This window comes from Nicotiana tomentosiformis, chromosome 7 (assembly GCF_000390325.3).
Source record: "Nicotiana tomentosiformis chromosome 7, ASM39032v3, whole genome shotgun sequence".
Lineage (NCBI taxonomy): Eukaryota > Viridiplantae > Streptophyta > Magnoliopsida > Solanales > Solanaceae > Nicotiana > Nicotiana tomentosiformis.
The window spans coordinates 92,300,972-92,325,223 of record NC_090818.1 but is presented as its reverse complement, the minus strand read 5'-3'; the positions used below and the strand labels follow the sequence as shown (position 1 = coordinate 92,325,223).

The window sequence follows — 24,252 nt, the reverse complement described above, 5'->3', positions numbered from 1 at the left end:
CTTCCTACACCCCTTGATATCATATGCATGTAAATAAACAACCCTCCTGCCTAGAAATTATCTTGCTAATTATCCAATTCTACACAAAATTTGAAAGTGAGGGTTAGGGTGTAGAATCTTACCTCTAGGATGAAGACCTAGTGAGTTTCCCTTCTTAATCTTCCAAAACTTGGGCAAGAATTGAAGAACAATTATTGAAGAATACTTTCTCACTCTAGGGCACTCTCTTTTACTCTAAAATATCAGATTATAGCTCAAAAATGGCCCAACGAGTGTATTTAACGAAATAGGGCCGGGTTTTAAAAACCCAAAAATGGAGCTCCGGAACAGGTTCTGCGGTCGCATATGCGACCGCATAATGGATATGCGGACCGCATATCGGTCGCATAATTACAGACCAAAAAGACCAAAAATCTATCTGTGTATGCGGTCCGCATAATTGTTATACGGTCGCATAATGCATCGCATAATAGTTATGTGGTCGCATAGTCGACCGCATAATTGCTCCCAGACTGGCCCTCTCCTGCCCACTTATGCGGCCATTATGCGGCCAGCAGAGTGGTTCTGCGGTCGCATAATGGACCGCAGAAATGCGCTTTTTTGCCAAAAATTTTCCTTTACTTTCCGGTGCATTGTTCAACCCAAAAAGTCCGAGTCGCGACTCGCAAGCTCACCGCAAAGAATTTCTATAATCCTCAACACGTAAAAACCATTCAGCACCACGAAACATTATTTTCTTTTTGCAAATTTTTACGGGGCCTTACAGACTACGACACCGGTGTTGACCTTACCAGTGGGCACAGATAGGTTTGTAGTATATTGTGATGCTTCGAGAATCAGACTAGGGTGTGTATTGATGCAACATGGAAAGGTGATCGCTTATGCTTCTAGGCAACTAATAAATCATGAGAAGAACTATCCAACACATGACTTAGAGCTCGCGATGGTGGTTTTCGCATTGAAGATTTAGCGTCATTATTTGTATGGGGTTCATGTGGATATATTCACGGACCATAAGAGCCTTCAATATATTTTCAAACATAAGAAATTGAATATGAGGCAGAGAAGATGGCTTGAGCTACTCAAGGACTATGACATCGATACTCTCTATCATCCGGGAAAGGCTAATGTTGTGTTGGATGCTCTTAGCCCAAAATATATGGGTAGTTTGGCTCACTTAGAGGCATATCAAAGGCCGTTGGCCAAGGAGGTTCATCGGTTGGCTAGTTTGGGAGTTCGTGTTGCGGACTAGTGAAAGAGGAGTGGTTGTGCAAAATAGGGCTGAATCATCGCTTTTTGTGGAAGTCAAAGAGAAGCAATATGATGATCCATTGTTGGTACAGTTGAACGAGGGGATTCACAAACATAAGACTATGACTTTTTCACATGGCATGGATGATGGTACACTAAGGTACCAAGGGCGATTATGTGTTCCTAATGTAGATGGCGATGAACAAATTTCCATTACCCTTCCCAAACTTTTCTCAAACAGTCTGTAATGCATCAGCCATAACCTTTTGTACATAACTACAAATTCCAAACGGTTTGATTTTCTAAAAGATATAAAGGGCTACAACTTTCTTTTTAGGATCATCTCTAAATTTCTTATAGATTGCAAGATATAAGCTTTAAAATTCGGGTCAGTGACAACATAATTTTATTCTATGCGATCGCCAAAAGGCTTCCGCGATCGCGACAGTGCCTAAAACAGCAGTTTGCTCTTCACGAATGCGGCCCAAAGTTCATGATCATGATGCACACCCCTGTAGCCAAAAACCAACAACTAAAAATGGCCTAAAAATGGTCCGAAACCACCCCGAAACTCACCCGAGCCCCTTGGGACGCCGTACGAACATACCAATAAGTCCCAAAATATATTATTGACCTACTCGAGGCCTCAAATCACACATAATAACATCAAAACCACGAATCGTTGATAAAGATTAATCTCTTAAGTTCATAAACATCAAACTTCGAACCAAGCGTCCGATTCAAGCCTACCCAATCCAGAATGAATCCAAAATTTGAAAAACAAATTCCAAATGACATATCGAAACTATTCCAACTCCCAGAATAACAATCTGAACCCGATAACATTGAAGTCAACTCCCGGTCAAACTTATGAACATTCCAAACCTTCAAATTCCCAACTTTCGCCAAATAGTGTCGAAGCCTTCTAGAAACACCCAAATGCAAATCCGGGCATATGCCCAAGTCCAAAATTGCCATCCGAACCTAATGAAACCATCAAAACTCCATTCAGGAGTCAAATATACAAAATTTAAACTTGGTCAACTCTTCCAACTTAAAGCTTCGAACATGAAATTCATTCTTCCAAACTAATTCATAATCACTCGAAATCCGAAACCGACGATACACAGAAGTCATTATATATCATACAGAGCTAATCATGCCCTCAAACCATCGAGCAAAGTGCAAATGCTCAAAATGACCGGTCGAGGCATTTTATTCTCCCCTACCGAAATATACGTTCGTCCTCGAACATGATAAGAGTCGTTCCAAAGCCATCAAATTGCCATGTAACTCACCTTGCACATACCCATGGGTGATCCCAAGTCACCCCAATCGATGCACGCCTAACAACACAACATAACTGAAGATCGTTACTTCAACCTTAGTCCGTAAACTTTAGAACCAAATTTCCAACATCCGGAATCCATTACCAAACCCGAATCTCGCGTCTAATCTCATGTCTACACCCTTTATAAGTCTAAGCAAGCTGTATCAAGCCATAACCATAACCCACGATGAAATCACATGATATACCACATAACTCTCATTCTCGTAGCAATAATTTCCAATCACCGTAGCTGCTATAAAATAAAACTTGTACCGGTAATGAACCTCATATAAAATATAATCCTTGTTCTAAACCTTCGTACACTGCCAATGATGAATTAAACACACAGAAGCTCATAACCACTCATCATATCAATAAGTCACAGATCTCTCTCGCCTAACCAGAACCATAGCTCAAATTCTAAGTTGACTTCCGATATTACTCTTCCAAAGACACTGTAATCAAATTCGATAGCAATCAATTCAGGCCCAAAGACTTCATCTCATCAAATACAAGCTACTCTATTGATATGTCATACCAATACTACCTAGAGCCACAAACTATGCAATCCGTGCACCAATAAGCAACAATTCAAATGTATTCAAACATGGAAAATGACTCAAATGATAGAACTGTCCCGCAAGTTCAATAGATACCACCACAAATGCAATGCTACGAACCAATCACACATAGTAGAACCAAGACACACAGATCTAAAACAAAGTATCATAGCCAATCATAACTCTGCTACAATGCATGACCCTATCCAAACATCGATCCATATGAAATACCTCAAGCCACAATGCTCAAAAGAATCAACAACCATACGTAATTCGACATCAAGTACACGAAGTGCATGACTATAACCATGGAGAAACAGATAGCACCATATACCATAAATAGGAAAGAGCATAACCAAGGCGCAATCAACCATTCAACACCCTAATAACCTTCTCGTTCGAACTTTACCGCACAGCCCAAACAGAAACGCATCTAATGTGCAAGTAACCAATAGATCGCAACCCATTGTAGCATAGAAAAGTAACACATAGAACATATCGAATACGAATAAGATCAATTCTAACTGAATGGCCAATCCCCCAATAATAGCAGTACGGAGTCAGCCAATCCGACCCGGTGTAGAATACATATCCTCATTAGGCCTACCAATGAGCCCCAAATCAACCCCGGTCATCCACAAATAGATAAATAATCCTCCAAAAGTCCACAATGTCCTAACCATAACACATACTACTAGCTAGATAACTTTGGCAACATCTTCACAGTCCATAACCATGAAACAATCTTCTTCTGAGAACTCCCAGTCTCCAAATCCATAGAACACACGAATCACCAAAGCTGATACCAACTCCACCACTCAAATGTCTAACACATCTCTCATACACGATCATACCACGAGGAATACTTCTATAATTTTTCCGTGCCACATAGTAAAAATCTGAATATCGTCAATCGATCAACTAGGCGAGTACCACAATACCAAAGAAGCATCCGTAAGTCAAAACGCAGTGCGCCTTCTGAATGTACACTCTTCTAATGTAATACCAAATAGTGCCAACATTTTTCTCACCATCTAAAATCGTCTGTGCTGCATAAAATCATGACCTTCCTTTTGAAACTGAACTGTATACTTGCACATGCAAATCCAAATCTTAGACCACACACCGCCTCTATCAGGCCATCGTACAAAAACATGAGAACCTTATTATTAATTCTTAGTCACAAGAAAAATACATACTCAATTAGTTAGAAACCTTCCACTTTATCCCATCCGGGAGAAAATCATAGTATGCAACATAATCCTCATGTCGGTAGAAAATATACATCTCAACCAATGGTAGAAATCATCGAGAACTCTACGAAATCCATATGCACCTAACCAAGCCATCAGAACTGAATCCGTCTAACTCAACCAAGTCACATAGGTCGCCAAACCAAAGAGTATTTCCACAAAGCACTTGTAAAGCCTCATCACATCGTAAGAACCAAAAGAATCGATCATACCATTACCATACTGATCCAACCTACTACCAAGTTGTCCTATTTCCTCTGAGTTTCTTTTGAATTGCCTTCAAGTTAACATTTCGCTTTGCTAACACACTACAACCTTTAACTCAATGCTCACCACGAGAAATCCTAGCATGAAACCACATCTCACAAAATCCCAAAAGCCGCTGCATTCCCATTTAGACACAGAGAATATTGCGTCCGAGATACCCACTCTGAAGAGACCTTATGTGAACCTAAAGTCGTTTTCTTTATCTCTATGATATTGAAATATAGAATTCATAATGATATAGAAATACCGCGATTCCCGACACCATCCGATGCAAATCCCAGATCTTAGCCATATATAAAATCTAGAAAATTCTCAATTGCCACATATAAATCTTAAATCTATTAGAACCTTCTCGAGAGTCATCTACTCTGCTTAAATCACAATTGCACCGCCCAAACGGGTCGAACGACCTGTGTCCCATTGACAATATAACCCAAAGAAGTAATCCACACATCTAAGCAACCGAATGGATCTCTTTTTTCTTGGTACATTACATCCATCACGAATAACAACCGTAGTCCATTTCCAAGACTTCCATATATCCATAAGGTGTAATATATCATGCATCCAGAAATTCCTTACTCAAGTCATCCTCAAAACCAGCATCTGTAAGTCATAACTGATCCACAAGTATGTCTTAGACTGAAACCAATACAACACATAACCATGCAATCAAATCACTGTTGGTAGACTCCCCCACTTGGCTCAAAGCCATAGAATAAAACATCTGATAACTCACAATACCCATACTTTATTACTGTCATAATCTCATAGTGGGTTTTACTAAATCCTTCACAAGCTCCTGCAACATAACCCATAAAATGCCTCAAATCATCTACTAAGCTTGCATTCATCCTCGTGATAGTCAGGTCCACTTTCACCACCGAACCAAACTCAAATCGCAACACATATAACCCACTGGTAGAAAGAAACTCTCCACACAACATCATAAGGATCACACATCTGTAGATTACCCCGCAGGTGAACCCACCTGCTTAGCCTCAAACCGACATCTCCTTATACCCTTTTACAGCCACAATAACTATGCAATCCTTTAATCTTCCTTAGTCTGAACTCATCCACAAGACATGCCAATATACTTTGTTCCACAAATAAACGACATGAAATTTCCCTCAAAATGATCATAACTCGAGTCTGTATAACACATCCATAGAAAGCGAGCATTCAATAGTCCTTTCCACATCCTAAGCAAACTCTTCTCACCACATCCAAACCATCTGAACGCATACTGCAATCACGTCATACTCATCACATAGACATCCAATCACTCACCGAGCCATAAATTCCACTCATATGGACACTACCGGATATATAAGTCCAAGAGTATGTGCTCACACAACTGAAACTACTGAGCCTAAGCTGCGGTCTAAACCTGGCCTCATGTTCTCTAGACAGGCCCATCACAAAACATAGAAAATACATCTCGCACCTCATCCATGGAATTGCAATCCGTCGATGCAGAGCTAATACCAAACGCATACCTAAGGACTAGTAGTACAAGTCATGAGCCACTAAGACTTAAATTTACAAAGCTGAAATGAAATAAATACAACATATGTTTGAAATGTACATGAACATAATTCAAATCTAAAGCTACTAAGGACAAATGATAGCTATAACTGAAATGCAGGTACATCTTCAATGCCAGCCCTCACCATACACAACAACATTAATACCAAGATCTACACGCAAGGTTCAGAACTGTAGTATGAGTATAACCGACCCCATGTACTCAATAAATATCCTAGCTAACCTCGGCGAGGTACAAGAAGAAAGAACTATAAATGATACTTACCAACGCATGTACAGTTCATAATTTCAACGAGTATAGAACAGCTATATGATCAAATCAGGAAAAATTTAGGTATAACAGTATTGATGCTAATAGTTCTTTATTTTAAAATGGTTTACTCATGCAACTGTAATGACCCGGCTGGTCGTTTTGAGTATTTTAGCCTCGATCCCCCATTTATTGCCTCCACTATGTTGGATTATGGTAATATCATTTACAGGGGGTTTTTGGTTTTGGTTTCGGGTGTGTTTCGGAGTGAAATGGGACACATAGTCCCTAAGTCGGAGGCTTAAGTTTAAAGAGTTGACCGTAGATTGACTTTTATGTAGACGACTCCGAAATGGAGTTTTGATAGTTCCAATAGCTCCATATGGTAATTTGGGACTTAGGGGCGTGTTCGGATCTTCATTTGGAGGTTCGTAGGTCATTCAACTTGAATTGGTGAAAGTTAGAAAGTTGAAGGTTAGGAAGGTTGAGAAGTTTGACCATGAGTTGACTTTATTGATATCGGGGTCGGATTTTGATTCCGGAAGTTGGAATAGGTCCCTCATGTCATTTTCTGACTTGTGTATAAAATTTGAGGTTAATTGGAGTTGTTTTGGTATGATTCAGTGTAGTTTTGGAAGTCGAATGTTCATTATTTAAATAGGCTTGAATTGGGTTGCGATTCGTAGAATCGATGTTGTTTCATGTGATTTTTGGCCTCGATTAGGTCCGTTATGTGTTTTGGAACTTGTTGGTATATTTGGACGGGGTCCTGAGGGGCCCCGGGTGTGATTCAGATTGAATCCAGAACAATTTTGGACTTGACGCATTGCTGAGCCTCTGTTGTGTTTGGTGCGATCGCACCTGTGCATTTTAAGTCGCAGGTGCGGCACTGCAGAAGCGGCCCTCGAGCCGCAGAAATGAAATATGGCCTGCCGAGCAGGCACCGCATATGCGGTCAGTGTTCCGTAGAGGTGGACTCGCTGATGCGAGTGAGGAAGTGCAGAAGCGAAAAAGGCAGGCCAAGTCTGGGGTCGCAGAAGCAGAGCTCCTTCCGCAGGCGCGAGAGCGCAGATTTGCCCATATTCTACAGGAGCAGATGCGCAGGTACGCGACTTGGTCCGCATAAGCGGAATCTCCTAAGATTAGTGGGAACCGCACCTGTAATGGATTTTCTGCAGGTGCGCCGTAGCGGGTGCGACCCTATGCCCGCAAATGCGAAATCGTTGGTCAGAAATAGGGGTCTTCGAGGGTTTGATTTTATTCTTCATTTTTGGACCTAGAGAGCTCGGTTTGTGGCGATATTTAGAGGGATTTTCAAGAAAATCATCGGGCCAAGAGATTGTAACTCGGTTTTGGCTATATTACATGAATCCATTGTTATTTTCATCATTTAATGAGTGATTTGAGTTGAAAAATTGGAGAAAATTTGTGAAAACTTCATAGACTAAAATTAAGGGATTTAAAAGGCGATTTGCAAATTCTTGTATGGTTGGACTCTATATCGAATGGGTGTTCGGATTTTATAATTTCGGTCGGGTTCCGAGACGCAGGCTCGGGGTTGAATTTTTGAGTTCACTTTTTATTTCTCTTTAAATACCGTAATTTTATTGTTCGGGATACTTTCCTATAGTTTACATTTATGGTATGAAGTTGTTTTGGCTAGATTTGTGCCATTCGGAGTTAGATAATCGAGGAAAAGGCTTACTAGTGGATTGAGTAGCGTGTTTTGAGGTAACTGTCTTGCTAAACTTTGTGTGGGGAATTACCCCTTAGGATTGGTGTTGCTTTGTGTTAATTGTGGTACGTGTAAGCCGTGTACGCAAGGTGACGAGTGTTTACATGGGCTAAATATTGTAATTGACCGGTGTTAGCTATGTAGATTCCTTTCATGCCTTTAATTGAGTTACCATAACATGTTATATTCATCATCATTAGGCTATCTTCACATGCTCTACTTGTCTTATCTCTTACTTGTTAATTGTCTTTACGTATTTAGTTGAAATTATTATTGTTTCCTATATTTCTTATTCATTATTTAATTGTTGAGTTACTTATTTGAAGTTGTTATTCTTGGAATATCTTGTTGTTGAAGTTGGTATTGAGTTATAAAGGCCGAGATTCACATTGAGGCAAAGTTGTAAAGTTGTGAAATACCATTCTTGTTGAGTTATTCACTTTCGATTGTTATTGTGAGACTCTTGTGCATATTTGTTTAAGCAAATATACTACTAGGTTATTCCCCTTGTAGCTGATATATATATATATATATGCCCCAAACTTAGGCAAAGTTACATAATGTTCAAGTAAAATAAAAAAAATGAAACAAAGAAAGCCAATGGCTATTGCTACCAAATACAATGTAGCAACAGTATAAAGATAGATGAAAATTACTAAGCTACAAATTTGAAACATCCAATTGTTGCCGACAATAAAATTCACACTCCAGTTGCAAATAATTCCTTGTTGCACCTACAAAGCTCTCACCAGGCGCCATTTGTTGCAATCCGAAGGAGTAGGTATGTATAAATCCATAAGATGTACATCAAAGCAGTTCGGACATCTTCACTTTGGGGCTGTAGAATTTCAGCAGTAGTGTTTATACTAAACAAAAGCATTTGATACTTCCTCACTAGAATGAGTAGTATTGATTGAGACTACGACTGAAAAATGACACAGCTCCAGACAGTTGTTCTACTAGACCAAGTTCTCCTGTGCAACAATCGTTAATAGATCACATGTGAGTTTGATGTTGTGGCAGCCACACTGGAGCACTAGACCATGTGAAATGAATAGCATCTGCTCAATTTGTGAAATGACAATGCAAGCAGTTCCAGAAAATTTAAGGATCAAACTCGCACCAGCAGTAGTGGATATGCACAAAACAGTTCAGTTGTTCAAATTTTGGTGTTGCAGAAACCAACAAGTACTGGGGGTTGCCGGTGCTGTATTTCCCAACTCCCACCAATAAATTCCATGTGGATTGATACTGGATCAACTGAACTGAGTCTTCCATCTTTGAAAAGTCCATTATTTTGATGATTTTGAATAAGAGTAGAAGCAGAAGCCATGTCTTGCAATCCGAATGAATAGGTCTGTGCAAATCCATAGTAGTCACAGCAGAACAATTTGGATATGTTCAGTGCATGGTGGAAGAAGTTGAACTGTAGAATATTTGTTGAAATGGAACACTGATATATGATATTTCTGTGTAGGAATTCTGCATGTAGTTGTAAAAATCAACCAAACAACTAATTTCAAACCAAACTCCAGTTGCCTGAATAAGTACAACAGTTGCTTCCAATGTGTTGATAAACCATACCCAGAATGAACATTAAAAATATCTAATACCATTGGAAAATGGCACATCTCCATACTGTCAGTAAACTATCCTACGCTGTTCAGTGCACGTAATGAGAGTAATTCCATACTTCCAGTGAATATGTGAGAGTAATTCCATACTTCAAATGACGATAAATGTCTCATTAATGTGAGCGTATCTATGGAATAAATTCCACTTGGAATTGATACGTGAACAAATCAAACACTGAACAGTAACAAATTGGATGTCTTCACATTTGGCATGTTGGACTGGAGTTGTAGAATGTATTTGTATAAGATTAGTCCATGCCATTGCCTCAGTTTGCTGAACCTATCTTAGGAACCTAAAAAATGTAGCAAACAAGTTAGGAATGGAGTTTGTGCTCCCAGGTTCTTGTGTGGTCTGGGAGCATTAAAGAAGCTCGGTCTGTAAGTGAGGTAAGAGGGCTTTGGCTGCTGCTAGGTTTGTATATTGTTGATGTATATCGTTAAACTACCCCCAGAATGAGAATGAAGCCATGCTAATACCACTAGGAAGTAATGAGATAGCACACAACCATGCAATACCATCCTAAGCATAGCAGCAAAAGCAAATCTATGTGAGTGTAGGTTGCTTGTTATATTGAAGGTCATGAGGTGGATGTAAGCCCAGTAGCAATGAAGAAGTAGTATCTCCAATACATAGTTATTGGTTTGCTCAAAGGAAGCTATATCCAACCAATCTGCTACACCCTACAAAGAAGTTCCTGGGGTATGTAAGCCTAGTACCAATGAAGAAGCATTTGCTGAAATACATTGTTATGGGTTTGGGCAAGGCAACTATAACCAACCATTCAGCTACACCCTACAATGAAGTGCATGTGGTATTTCACATGCAAAGGCAACTAACAATGCTAAAAATAATGTGAGTAAGACAGGAGTGTAAGAGCAACATGTTGGTCATTGGTTGTAGCAGCTGTATGCTTATGATGACATGCTGTTGAAGAATCTAGAGTTGTGAAAAACTGGTGGGTGATTGTTTTAGGAATGTTGATTGCCTGTTGCATTTAGTGGTACTGAAGTGAGGAGAATTGTGGTTGTCTTGCCTACTTGGCTTAAAATGCTTGTCTTTCCTGTTAGGAATGCAGAAATATGAGTCAAAGAGAGGCAAAGCATTATATGTTTTGATCATCAATCAGGTTCTCTTCTCTTTGCAATCGTAATCCGAAGGTTAGGAATTGTGATTTATCCATGTTGATCAGTTTTTTTGCCGTAATTGGCAATTCATGAAATGACTGAAATGTGAGTGTAACTGCAAAAGAGAAAGCTAGGTTAGCAAGAAAATCTGCAACAGTGTTCTCTTCCCTTAGTACATGCTGAAAGAGAACATTGTAGCTGTTATTTATCTGCTTGAGCTTCCTCACTTCAGCACTTATACCCCATGGAGTTGCCCATTTCCCATCAATAATCTTCCTCATCACCAAGGAATCAATTTCCATAATCAGTGGATGTAATTTCCTTTCAACACAGTATTCTAACCCCTCACAAATAGCCTTTGCTTCTGCTACTATATTGGTTGCCTCTCCTATTTCACTTGCTTTAGTAAAAACCAAATCACCCACATGATCTCGCACACAAAAGCCATATGAGCTTGGTCCAGGATTACCTCTTGATGCACCATCTATGTTGCACTTGAACCACCTTTCATAAGGAAGCTTCCATGTCACTTTCTTGGTCACAATATATGGCTTGTAACCCTCCAAGAATCTGATCAGTTTTGGCCATAAAAGGGGGATGCCTAATAGCCATGGATACCTCACTCTTGCTAGGTAATGTAGTGTCTTGTTCACCTCATGAAGTACCCTATTACAGGATATTGCACCTCCATATTTCATTGTATTTCTCCTCTTCCAAAGTTCCCATGTGATCACCGCTGGAACTGCTTGAAATAATGGCTTTAGTTTAGGACAACATTGAGCATTCTACCATGATCTTATTACTTGATGAACCTGTATCAGATTTACTACCAACCCTGAGTCTTCTTGTAATTGTGAGCAGCACCAGCACTTGGAAACTATCATATACCCACCTCTCCTCCACAAGTCATCTGTGGGAATCTTCCCTTTCCACAATCTCCATAGAAAAAGGAGATTTTAAATGGTAAGCCTTGAGTCCACATCTTACTGTAATCAGGATTAGTAGGTGCTCTATGCCTCAGAATTTTCCAAGCACTACTAACAGAAAAATTTTCTGAAGGTGTAGGCATCCATCTAGGAAAATCCCAGCCATCGTCACTAGTGTCAAATAGAACTTCCTGTCTGATATGTTGAGAAATATCTATAGGAAAAGACTAATCTAGGAGTTTCTCATCCCAGGCATCATCCACTCTCAAGTCAGCTACTTTCTATGTATCTTCATTGATTGGGTAGTCTCTTGGAACAACATGGTATAAAGCTCCTAGTCCTGCCCAATTCTCATGCCAAACGTTAGTTGATCCCCTTTTCATTTCCCATAATATTTCATGCTCCACCTCTTCCCTGGCCTCTAACATTTTCCTCCATACATGAGATCCCCCTCTAAATTTGACCACTATTGGCAGCTCTTTTTTACAGTATTTGTTCCACATAAAATTAGACCATAAGGACTTCAATGTCCTAAACTTCCACCACAATTTGGCAAATAAAGCTCTAGATACATCATGCAAAGATCTAAAACCTACTCCCCCTTCTTCCTTTGGTAGGCAAAGATTTTGCCATTTTGTCCAAAGTCCACTTCTACCTTCATCCTTGTTACTCCAGAAGAGCCTAGCAAAGGTTGTATGACGGAGTTCAAGTACATTGTTAGGTGGATCAAGGACAGAAAGGATGTGTGTAGGCATGATTTGTAGTACACTAGTGATTAATGTAGCTTTTCCCCCATAGGACAGTAGCTTCCCTTTCCAAGAGTGCAACTCTGCCTTCACATTTTTAATCAAGCCATTGTAATAATCCTTCCTTCTTCTTTTGTAGAATATTGGACTGCCAAGATAAGTGAATGGAAACTCACCCCTTGAGAATCGAGTAATAGAACCTACAGAGTTGAACAATCTTGCATACACAGTAGAGTGCATATAAAAGGAACTCTTTGTATTGTTGATCATTTGGCCAGAAGTGTGCTCGTACTTGTACAAGACTTCTATAATCTTCTCTAAAGAGTATGGATCGGCTGAAGCAAAGATTATAGTGTCGTCTGCGTAGGCTAAATGATTCAATGGATCAGTCCACTTGGGCATGCCAAAGCCCTTGAATCTCTGGTCTTCAAGTAGCTTATTTAAAGACCTAGACAGTACCTCTGCAGAGAGTATGAACAGGGCTGGGGAGAGAGGATCCCCTTGCTTGACACCTCTTGTTGAGTGAAAAAAACCTGAAGCTTGACCATTAATCAGAACAAAATACCAGTTGTTGGATAGTAGATTCCACACCATGTTGATGAAGTATTCTGCAAATCCCATTTTCCTCAAAATATGCATTAAATACTTCCAAGAGACTCTACCATATGCCTTTGCCATGTCAAGTTTGATAACTACATTGGCAGGTTTTTCCCTTAACCTTATGTCAGTAACAATCTCCTGAGTTAATAAGATGTTTTCAAATATACTTCTTCCCTTGACAAATCTTGACTAGTTGGAAGAGATCAAAGAAGGCAGTATCTTTTGCAGCCTATCATGAACAACTCTAGATATCACTTTATTTATAAAATTGCTTAAGCTTATAGGTCTGAGATCAGTAAATGTTTGTACCTGTGCTTTTGTTTTTTGGCAGCAAGACAAGGTTTGTGTGCGTTATAGACTTAGGCAAATGACTTCCTCCGTAAAACAGTTTCAACATCTCATGTATATCTTCCCCTATTATATCGCAACATTCTTGAAAGAAAATGCATGTGAAACTATCTGGACCACCAACACTCTCACCACTCAATGCAAATATTGTTGCCTTTACCTCCTCAATTGTAGGAATTCTATAAAGCTCTAAGTTCTGATCACTAGACACCATTGGAGGTACATTGTTTAGAAGCTCAGAGCATGTAGAGTAATCTTCTTGTGTAAATTATTTCTGGTAAAATTCTACTGCTGCATCAGCCAGCTGATCTTGTGACTTAATCCAAGCACCATCTTGATTCTGGATTCTCTTCAGTTGGAGCTTTTGCCTTTCACCATAGACATGGTTGTGTAAAAATCTAGTATTTTTGTCTCCTTCTGCAAACTAGGAAATTCCTACTTTTTGTTTCTAATACTGCTCCTCTATGCTCAGATATCTCTTTAACTCAAATTGTGCTTTCTGAAGTACAATTCTATTCTCTACTGTTGGTTCTTCTTCAAATATCATTTCCTTTACTCTGACCGCATCTTCTCTTAAAGCTAGTTGTTTAAAGATATCCCCATAAGTGAGCTTGCTCCATTTTGAAAGAGCAATCTTAACTCTTTTTAGTTTCTATTTGAACATTAAGAAAGGGTCACCTGTGAAATCAGCCAACCAATTATGTCTAACTACCTCCATAAAAGAGGCATGTTTTATCCAGAAATTCAGAAATTTGAAAGTTTTGGCAATTTGAGTGGACTGCTTACCACTACTCATCAGTAGTGGTGCATGGTCAAAACCTGTTCTGATGTAGTGCTCCACTTCTGTACTAGGGAATAAAGTCTGGAATGGCATATTAACAAAACTTCTGTCCAACCTTTTGAAAATGCATTCTGAGTTTGGTCTCCCATTCCACCATATGAATGGACTTCCTTTGTACCCCATGTCAAACAGCCCACATGAGTTTACATAAAAGACAAAATCTTCATATTCTGGAGGGTAAACTGGAAGTCCACCAATCTTCTCTTCTTCATTAAGAATCATATTAAAGTCCCCTCCAACCACCCAGGGTAATTCCATGTCTCTATCAAGGTAGTATAGATTATCCCACAATTCTAGTCTTTCCAGGGATGAACACTTTGCATATACAAAGGTCATCATGATGTGATTCTCAATATCTTGATGATAAACCATGATAGTAAGTTGCTGGTCAGTGTCAATCACAACATCCCACTGGACCATAGCATCAAGAAATAGCCATATCTTGCCATTGATATTAGATGTTGCTGCTTCCATACCTAGTCTCCTCCTATAGTTCTGAATAAGCCTCTACTTTTGCAAAGGCTCCATGAGCACTATAATGAAAAAACCATGTTCCCTTTGCATGTTGATAACTCTATGAAAGGCCTGCTGAGTTTTAACAGACCTTATGTTCCATATGAGTGTCTTAATCATCATCTAGTGGTGGAGGAATCCCTCTTGGGCAGTATTCTTGTAGGAGGTTGTTGTTCTTTGTGATGAGTTTGCTTCCTTCCTTTATTACCATGTTTAGCTGCAGTCCTTGGTGACAAATCTCCTTCCCTTGCCACAGACTTGAAATTCCCAGCTGTAGATTCGTCAGCACCTTCATCTTCTAGTTGTTCATTAGTGCCCAAGGCTTTATGAATTTCCAAAGGTAGTTCCTTGTGTGCAATAATGTCATGCATAATCTGAGCAGGAGATTGTAGTGGTATATTGATTTGAATCTGCGTTGGAGATCAAGTGGCTGATGCAATTGCCATAGGCAGTGTATCAATTGTTGTTGACTCCCTAGGAATTATGGCTGACCCTACCTGCTCATACACAATTGTTGGATCCTTCCCATCTACATTTTGAGAGGATGACCTAAGTAAATGGTGATCTGTCTCTGCATCAGCATTACTGACCTACTCCCTGTCTGGTAATATTACCATTGCACCTTCAACGTTGGCTACTAGTTCCCCCGTTTTGTTGCTATCGAAAGCCTTCCTGGATACCTCTGTATTAACTTGTGCTAGCATTGAATTAACTCTTTGATAATTAAGTCTTAGTCTTGTATGTGCCTCTGAACTTACTTCACCTTTCCCCAGTTGTATAGAGCCTGTAGTTTTTCCATTTGAATTAGGTGAGTCCACAAATGTCTGAGATGGTATTTCCTGACATGAGTGGTTGAGGGTCACATTAAGTGTTTCCTTATGCATTAAAAAGCTCCTTTGAACCCAGTCAATGGTATTTTATTTTGTCCCTGAAATATTTTGCCCAGTATCAGTAGAGATAGAGTTTTTGGTCAGCTCTACAGCTTTAGGATTGGAATTTGATTTTTCAGCAGTTTTTAGATATTGGTTATCTGGATATTCCAAAATTTGATGCTTTTGCTGTTTTTATTTGAGCTTGTCCCTGTCCTCACTATCATATTCAGAAGTCATATTATTGACAATTCCACCATCCCCATTTTTCTGTGTGCTTGCCTGATTTGCAGCAGTGGATGGTAGGTTTACCATGCTGGTGTTACCACCTACCTGAGCATACTCATGAAATGTCCGAGGAGCTGCTATTCCAGTAAAGTTCCATGTCTCATTAGGTGGTTCCTTTGCACTAATCTGTCCTCCATTACAAACATTAGCACTATCAGCAGTATTATGAATGGCCTCTGGTACAGTCTCCGGTGGCTTTGGTGGAGCACATTGTGATTTGTTCATTACACCTGAGGGCTGGGAGGGTCTGGATAACTGTGTCTCAAGAGCTTGTTGTTGTGGCTATTTTTGTTTCTGTTGCTTGTTTTTCCGGTTGATTCCCTTGAAGTTATTCTTTTTTTGAGATTTCCATTGATCGTTGGAATGGTTATCCTTTTTTGGTTATTGCGCAGTTACTTTGTGATTTATTCTTCCTTGTTGCTCCTCAATTTTGCATTGTTACTCAATTTTTTGGTTGGAAGTCTAATCATTTTGATGTCCCTGTACCATTTGCTCATGTGGTGTTGCAGTTGCTCCCTCTAGCTTGTTTGTAAGGTGATTGTTAGAAGTGTGAGCTATTGCTGCTATTGTTGGTTCTTTCTTCTTCTCTTGTTCTTCCCTTTTTCTGATAGTGCAGTTTTACTCTTCATGACCCAAGTGTCTGCAGTGTAAGCAGTAATCTGGTAGATCTTCATATACTACTTCCAGCCACTGGCCATCCCCATTCACATCCTGATCTTCATCAAATCCCAGCCAAATATGATGAGGCATGTCCTTAGTCAAATCCACATGCATCTTGACTTTTGCAAAACTTCCCCTTATTTTTTGCATTGAAGCTAAGTCTAGATGGAGTACCTTACCAATAGGTGATAAACGTACTGATAGTACTTCCCTATAGTAGAAATTCCATGGATGTTCTGGAATGAATATCCAAACATGGATAATAGGATTATCCTCTTTTGGATTGAAATTGGGTATCCAAGCTTGTAATTCCATTCTTTGACCTTGGATGAACATGAATGATTTTTTCCAAATAGTAGTATGATCATACTCATTGTCTAACTCAATGTAGATTGTTCTTGCATTGAAATGAGCTATTTTAACTCCTCCTCTGAGTTCTGTTTGTGTTATGAAGCTTCTCCTTATTTGCTCCATTCTAGGCATTATGTTAAAGAATTTGCCCACAATTGTGTATTGGCATCTGTTAGCCATTGTGACCATATAATCTGTCCTGGTGAAAATAACAACTGGTTGGCCCTGTTTGGTAGTGATTCTGGGAGGTGTGAACTCTATTGGTGTTATCTCTGAAACTTGCCTAGCTCTTAACTTTGTAGCTAGATATTGAGTGATAGTAGGTGGGGGAGGAGCAGGGTAGTTACTAGTTTTATTTTGCTGGGCAATCGTAGCTATAAGCTTGGGATGGGAATCTGTTATAATGTGGTGAGGGTGGGTATTTTGGTTAAAAGCTACTGGCAGTTTATAGGTGTTAGGGTTTTTTAGTTGAGTTAAGTTGGTTGAGTTCTTTGTGTTTGTGTATGCATGTGTTGTAGAGATTGCTTGATTTTGTGGTTTGTCTTGAAGGGTAGTTTCTTTTGGCTTTGAGCTAGGTTTTCTTGTGTTCTGGTGCTGGCTTGTAGCTAACATTTGGTTATGAGTAGATGGAAGTTTGTCAAAGTTAGTAGATATTTTAGGAAAGGTTGATGGAGGTGTTATCTGAGATAGTTGAGGGTCTGCTTGAGTAGCTCTATTTGCCGTTGGTTTTTGTTGGTCAGATGAGCTGCAGAGACATTACCTGAATGAATTAATGTTGTTGAAGAAGGGGTTGGATGCAGCTAATCAGTAGGAGTTGGTTTGACAACTTTTTCTTTGTTATCAGGAGACTGCTCAAGTGATCCTTGTCCAATTGAATGGGCAGGAACATTACAGTCATTTAACATCACAGCATCAGGGAAACATTTGGTCGCGCAGCAAGGTTCTCAACATGCAATTGAAATTGAACATTCCGATGACTTCCGCCAACTGGCATTGAATCTTTTCCATCCAATTCAATCACAGCTTGCACATTAGTATTAGCAGGGGCAACCTGGCAATGTGGTTGCTGCTGTAGGTGCAGATTTTTTGTCAACCTTTTTTTGTGTTTGTTCTATTTAATTGTCATGAAGACTAAGCTCAACATAAATTTGTGAAGCACAACCATTCATCTGTTCATTAAAATTGGCATCAAAACTAACCTTGGCATTTGGTCGAACAGATGGCATATGCGATTCTCCGTATACTGGGTTCTACCATTTTATAATGAATTGCTCATTGTGGTTGTTATTTGAGGGGTTGGGATCAATATCCAAGTCAATTGTAGCGGATTGGCATTGGTTTTGACTAACTTGGTCATCTGTAGCTCCGTTCGAGACCAGTCGTTATTTGTCGTCATTGTTCCCCTGTTCTGAATCGAAGTTTCCTGTTATGATGTGGTCTGAAACATTATGGATTGATTGTAAATGATGTGTTGAGTAATCTCCATGGCTTTCAATCAGTCATTTTGACCCAGTGATATTGTAGTGTATCTCTTCTATCTTCTGGTGATTTTTGGTGAGCATCCATTTCTGCCATTGTTGATTTCTTCAGCAGATGGGGAAGAAACGATAGGGGCTCCTACCTGGGGTTTGTGCGCAGTGTTGTTACGCGTTTGTTGGGTGTGGTCCGGTGGCTTTTCACCATCGGACGAAGGAGACGCTACCATTTTTGGTCTATTTAGTTACTATTCTTGTTTGTCGCTTATGTAGAGAGAATTTTTCGGCGGCTAGGGTTTTTTCATAATGTTCTTGTGCATATTGTGGTTGAACCATGGCCATTTATTGTGGAAACACCATTATTGTTGACTTCTTTGGCAAGTTGTAATATTGGGCACTTGAGGTGCGATTTGTGATACGTTGTGATATTGATACGTGTGTGGTGGTATAAGGTTTGAGGTTGAAAAGCATGAGGTGAGATAAGGGTGACTAGCATGTGTGTTGCTAGTAGGAGAACGACTTAAAGCCACGCGGTATGATAAGGTGGGCTAAAATGTGAGAAGCTATTTCGGGAAAAATGATTTTTAAAACTAAATACAACGCTCTCGCGGTGATATAAGGAAAGATTGTGAATTGTTTTGTGATATGAGACTATGAGGCAGTACCTCGGTAGTAATTCTTATAGATACTTTTCTGTTACTTCACTTGTGTTTGCTTGCTTTGTTTCCTTGGCATGTCATTCCTTGTTTACTTCTGCGATGCATTATTTGCCTTAGTTCAGTGTAGCTAATCTTGGTATACTTAGTTATTGTTTAATTTCCATTGTTATCATTATTACACTGTTGTATACCTGTTCAGTTTCTTATTTATTCCATTAGGGCCTTGACATGACCTCATCACTAATCTATCGAGGTTAGTCTTGGTACTTACTGGGTACCATTGTGATGTACTCATGCTATGCTTCTGCACATCATTTTGTGCAGATTGAGGTACCTCCTACCAGTCCAGGCACCAGTAAGACGAGCTCAGCTTCGGACACACACAGCTGGATTAGATGATCAAACACTTACGCCCCCTGCTAAGGCCACGGGAGATGAGGGCTGGGGCAGAGGCCGAGGACGGGCACATGGTGCAGCTAGAGCACCTGCTCGAGCTGCTACGTAGGAGCCACTAGTAGCTCTAGTTAGAGGGCAGACACCCGAGGCGTCTGTTACTACCCCCGCACTTTAGGAGACTTTTGCCCAATTCTTGAGCATGTTTGGTACTCTAGCTCAGGTAGGGTTAATCTCACTTGCACCGGCCACATCTCAGGTTGGGGAAGGAGCACAGACTCTGGCAGCTCGTACACTAGAGCAGCGGGTCCAGGTTGACCAGGTCCTAGAGGACATACCAGTGCAGCCAGTTATCCCAGTTTAGCATGAGGTTAGAGCAGCAGTATCTGAGGGGGAGCAACTCAGGCTCGAGAGGAACCAGAAGTACCACCCCTACTTTCAACGGCTTAGCATCAGAGTATGCACATAGTTTTCTTGAGGAGTACCACCGTATCCTCCGTGCTATGGGTATTGTGGAGTCCAGTGGGGTTGATTTCACTATGTTCCAGCTTAAGGGAGCGGCTTATCAGTGGTGGCGAGCGTACAAGTTGGGTAGCCCGACCGAGGTAGCTTCACTCACATGGGCTCAATTTTCATAGATGTTCATGAGAGAGTTTGTTCCCTAGAGCCTTCGGAATGCATGTCATATGGAGTTTGAGTAGTTGTGCCAGGGTGCTATGACTGTGTCCTGTCAAGTTCAACGAGTTGTCCAGATATGCACCGGCCTTAGTCTCCACAGTCAGAGAGTGAGTCTGTCGATTTATCGAGGGGCTCAACCATGGTATTAGATCCAGCATGGCTCTAGAGTTGGATACTGATACCCCGTACTAGCAGGTGGTGGAGATCGCTCGAAAATTGGAGGGTATGTGGGGCCGGGAGAGAGAGGACAGGGAGGCCAAGAGACCTCAAAATTCTGGCACATATAGTGTTGCTCGTGCCTCAGTTGCAGCCTGTCTTGGTAGAGGCTATGTGAGCCATCTCGTTCATTTAGCACTTCCAGCTTCCAGTGGTATTCCGACTACTCCCAAGTCTCAGGCTGCCCATTATGCATCGCCACTGTCTAGTGCACCTCCTGCACGGGGTGCTTTCAGCAGTCAATCCATTCGACCAAGCCCGAGCCAGTTTCAGCAGCCACGTCCTCCGAGAGCTTGTTTTGAGTGTGGTGATACTCGTCATATAGTGATGGAATACCCCAGACTCAAGAGGGGTGTACCTCCACAAACTACTCAGGCTCCACATATTCCACGGGGGGCCCAGACTTCTCAGGCCATGGTTACCGCACCGGTTGCCACTCCACATACACAGCCAACTAGAGGTGGTGGTCGGGTGGGTAGGGGTTGCCATAGAGGGGAAGGCCAGGATAGATGTTACGCTCTTTCGACTAGGATAAAGGTGGTTGCATTAGACTCAATCATCACAGGTATTGTTCCAGTTTGTCATAGAGATGCATCAGTTGTATTTGATCCATGCTCCACTTATTCCTATGTATCATCTTACTTTGCTCCGTATTTGGGTATATCGCGTGATTCTTTGAGTTCTCTTGTCTTTGTGTCCACACTAGTGGGAGATTCCATCGTTGTTGACCGTGTGTATCGATCGTGTTTAGTTGTTCTTGGTGGTTTTGAGGCCAGAGTTGATCTATTATTGCTTAGTAAGGAAGATTTTGATGTTATTTTAGGCATGGACTGGTTATCGCCCTATCATTCTATTCTTGATTGTCACACCAAGACGATGACATTGGCTATGCCAGGTTTGCCGCGGTTGGAGTGGAGGGGTAATTTGGATTATGTTGCTAGTAGGGTGGTGTATTTCCTTAAGGCACAATGAATGGTTGGGAAGGGGTTTGATGCATATCTAGCCTTTGTGAGGGATGTCAGTGTTGATACTCCTACAGTCGAGACTATCCAGATGTATTTCCGGCAGATCTTTCGGGCATGCCGCCCGATAGGGATATCGATTTGGTATTGATTTGTTGCCAGGCACTCGGCCCATTTCTATTCCACCATATCGTATAGCCCCAACAGAGTTGAAGGAGTTAAAGGAGTAGTTTCAAGAGTTGCTTGATAAGGGCTTCATTCGGCCTAGTGTGTCATCTTAGGGTGCTCCGGTCTTGTTTGTGAAGAAGATGAATGTTTCTATATACATGTGTATTGATTATCGACCAAGGTTACGATGGGGAACAAATATCTATTGCCATACATTGATGACCTATTTGATAAGCCATACCAGAGTGTTCTCAAAGATTGATTTGTGGTTAGGCTATCATCAGCTGAAGATTCGGGATTCGGATATTTTGAAGACTGTCTTCAGGACTCGGTATTGTCATTGCGAGTTCCTTGTGATGTCATTTGGGCTGACCAATGTCCCAGCAGCATTCATGCACTTGATGAACAGTGTATTCCACTCCTATATTGACTCATCCGTATTGTGTTTATTGACGACATCTTGGTGTACTCCCGGAGCCGGGAGGATCACGAGCAACACCTGAGGATTGTGCTTCAGACCTTGAGAGAAAAGATGTTGTATGCAAAATTTTCAAAGTGTGAATTCTGGCTTGATTCAATGGTATTTTTGGGTCATGTAGTGTCGAGTGAGGGGATAAAGGTAGATTGAAGCAGTGCAGAGTAGGCACAGACCGTCTTCAGCTACTGAGATCCGGAGCTTTCTGCGTTTGGCAGGGTATTGCCATCGTTTCGTAGAGGGTTTTTCATCTATTGCTGCACCTATGACCAGATTGACCCAGAAGGGTGCTCCGTTCAAATGGACCGAGGAGCGTGGGGAGAGCTTTCAAAAGCTTAAGACTGCTTTGACTACAACCCTAGTGTTGGTGTTGCCTACGGGGTCAAGGTCTTACACTGTGTACTATAATGCGTCACGTGTTGGCCTCGGGAGCGGTGTTGATGCAAGATGGTAGGGTGATTGCCTATGCTTCTAGATAGCAGAAGGTACATGAGAAGAATTATTTTGTCCACGACCTCGAGTTAGCATCTATTGTTCATGCCTTGAAGATTTGGCGGTACTATTTGTACGGTGTCCCTTGTGAGGTCTATACCTACCATCGGAGTCTACAACATCTGTTCAAACAGAAGGATATTCACTTGCGGCATAGGAGATTGTTAGAGTAGCTTAAGGGCTATGATATCACCATTCTGTATCATCCTAGGAAGGCCAATGTGGTGGCTGATGCCTTGAGTCGTAAGGCAGAGAGCTTGGGTAGTTTAGCATATCTACAGGCAGCGGAGAGGCCATTAGCATTGGATGTTCAGGCCTTGGCCAACCAATTTGTTAGATTGGATGTTTCGGAGCCGAGTCATGTTTTGTCCTGCGTGGTTTCTCGGTCTTATCTATATGATCGTATCAGAGAGTATCAGTATGAGGTCCCCCATTTGTTTGTCCTCAAGGACACGGTTCAGCACGGCGATGCCAAGGAGGTTACTATTGGGGATGACGGTATTTTATGGATGCAGGGCTTGCTATGTGTGTCTAATGTAGATGGTTTGCATGAGTTCATTCTTCATAAGGCCCATAGTTCGCGGAACTCCATTCATCCGGGTGCCGCTAAGATGTACCAGGACTTGAGGTAGCACTATTGGTAGAGGAGGATGAATAAAGACATAGTGGAGTATGTAGCTCGGTGCCTAAATTGCAGGTGAAGTATGAACATCAGCGGCCAGGTGGGTTGCTTTAGAGGCTTGAGATTCTCGAGTGGAAATGGGAGCGAGTTATTGGACTTCCACGAACTCAGAAGAAGTTTGATGCAATATGGGTGATTGTGGATAGGTTGACCAAGTCGACTCATTTCATTCCAGTGGTGACTACTTATTCTTCAGAGCAGCTGGCTTAGGTCTGTATTCGCGATATTGTCCAACTTCATGGCATGTCAGTAACCATCATCTCTGACCGGGGTATGCAGTTTACATCGCGATTCTGGAAGGTCGTACAGCATGAGTTGGGCACATGGGTTGAGTTGAGTACAACATTCCACCCTCAGACAGACGGATAGTCCGAGTGCACTATTCAGATATTGGTGGATATGCTTCGGGCATGGGTGATGGAGTTCTGGATTCTCGGAATAAGCTCTTACCGCTTGCGGAGTGCCTACAATAATATCTACCAATCGAGCATTTAGATGGATCTGTATGAGGCCTTGTATGGGAGGCGGTGTCGGTCTCCGGTGGGTTGGTTTGAGACGGGTGAGGCTAGGCTATTAGATGCTGACTTGGTTTAGGATATTTTGGAAAAGGTTAAATTGACTCAAGATCAGCTTCGTACAACCCAATCTAGATAGAAGAGTTATATAGATCGAAAGGTTTGTGATGTTGTATTCATGGTTGGAGAGCGGTTCTTGATACGGGTTTCGCCCATGAAGGGTGTTATGAGGTTCAGGAAGAAGGGAAAGTTGAGCCCTAGGTATATCGGGCCTTTTGAGATTCTTGAGAGGATTGGAGAGGTGTCATACAAGCTTGCATTGCCACCTAGTCTAGTTGTATTTAATCCAGTACTCCATGTTTCTATGCTCCGCAAGTACCACGGTGATCAATCTCATGTGTTGGATTTCAGCTCAGTCCAGTTGGACAAGGATTTGTCT

General features: G+C 41.1%; 1 protein-coding gene across 1 annotated transcript; it reads right to left on the bottom strand.

Moving 5' to 3' along the window:
* Positions 1 to 13,844: 13,844 nt before the first annotated feature.
* Positions 13,845 to 14,891, bottom strand: LOC104091817 (uncharacterized). The gene is made up of 3 exons (XM_009597239.1): positions 14,289 to 14,891; positions 14,032 to 14,228; positions 13,845 to 13,944 (listed from the first exon to the last, which is right to left on the bottom strand). Exons 1-3 carry the CDS (start codon positions 14,889 to 14,891, stop codon positions 13,845 to 13,847), a joined length of 900 nt encoding a protein of 299 aa, XP_009595534.1.
* Positions 14,892 to 24,252: the final 9,361 nt, after the last annotated feature.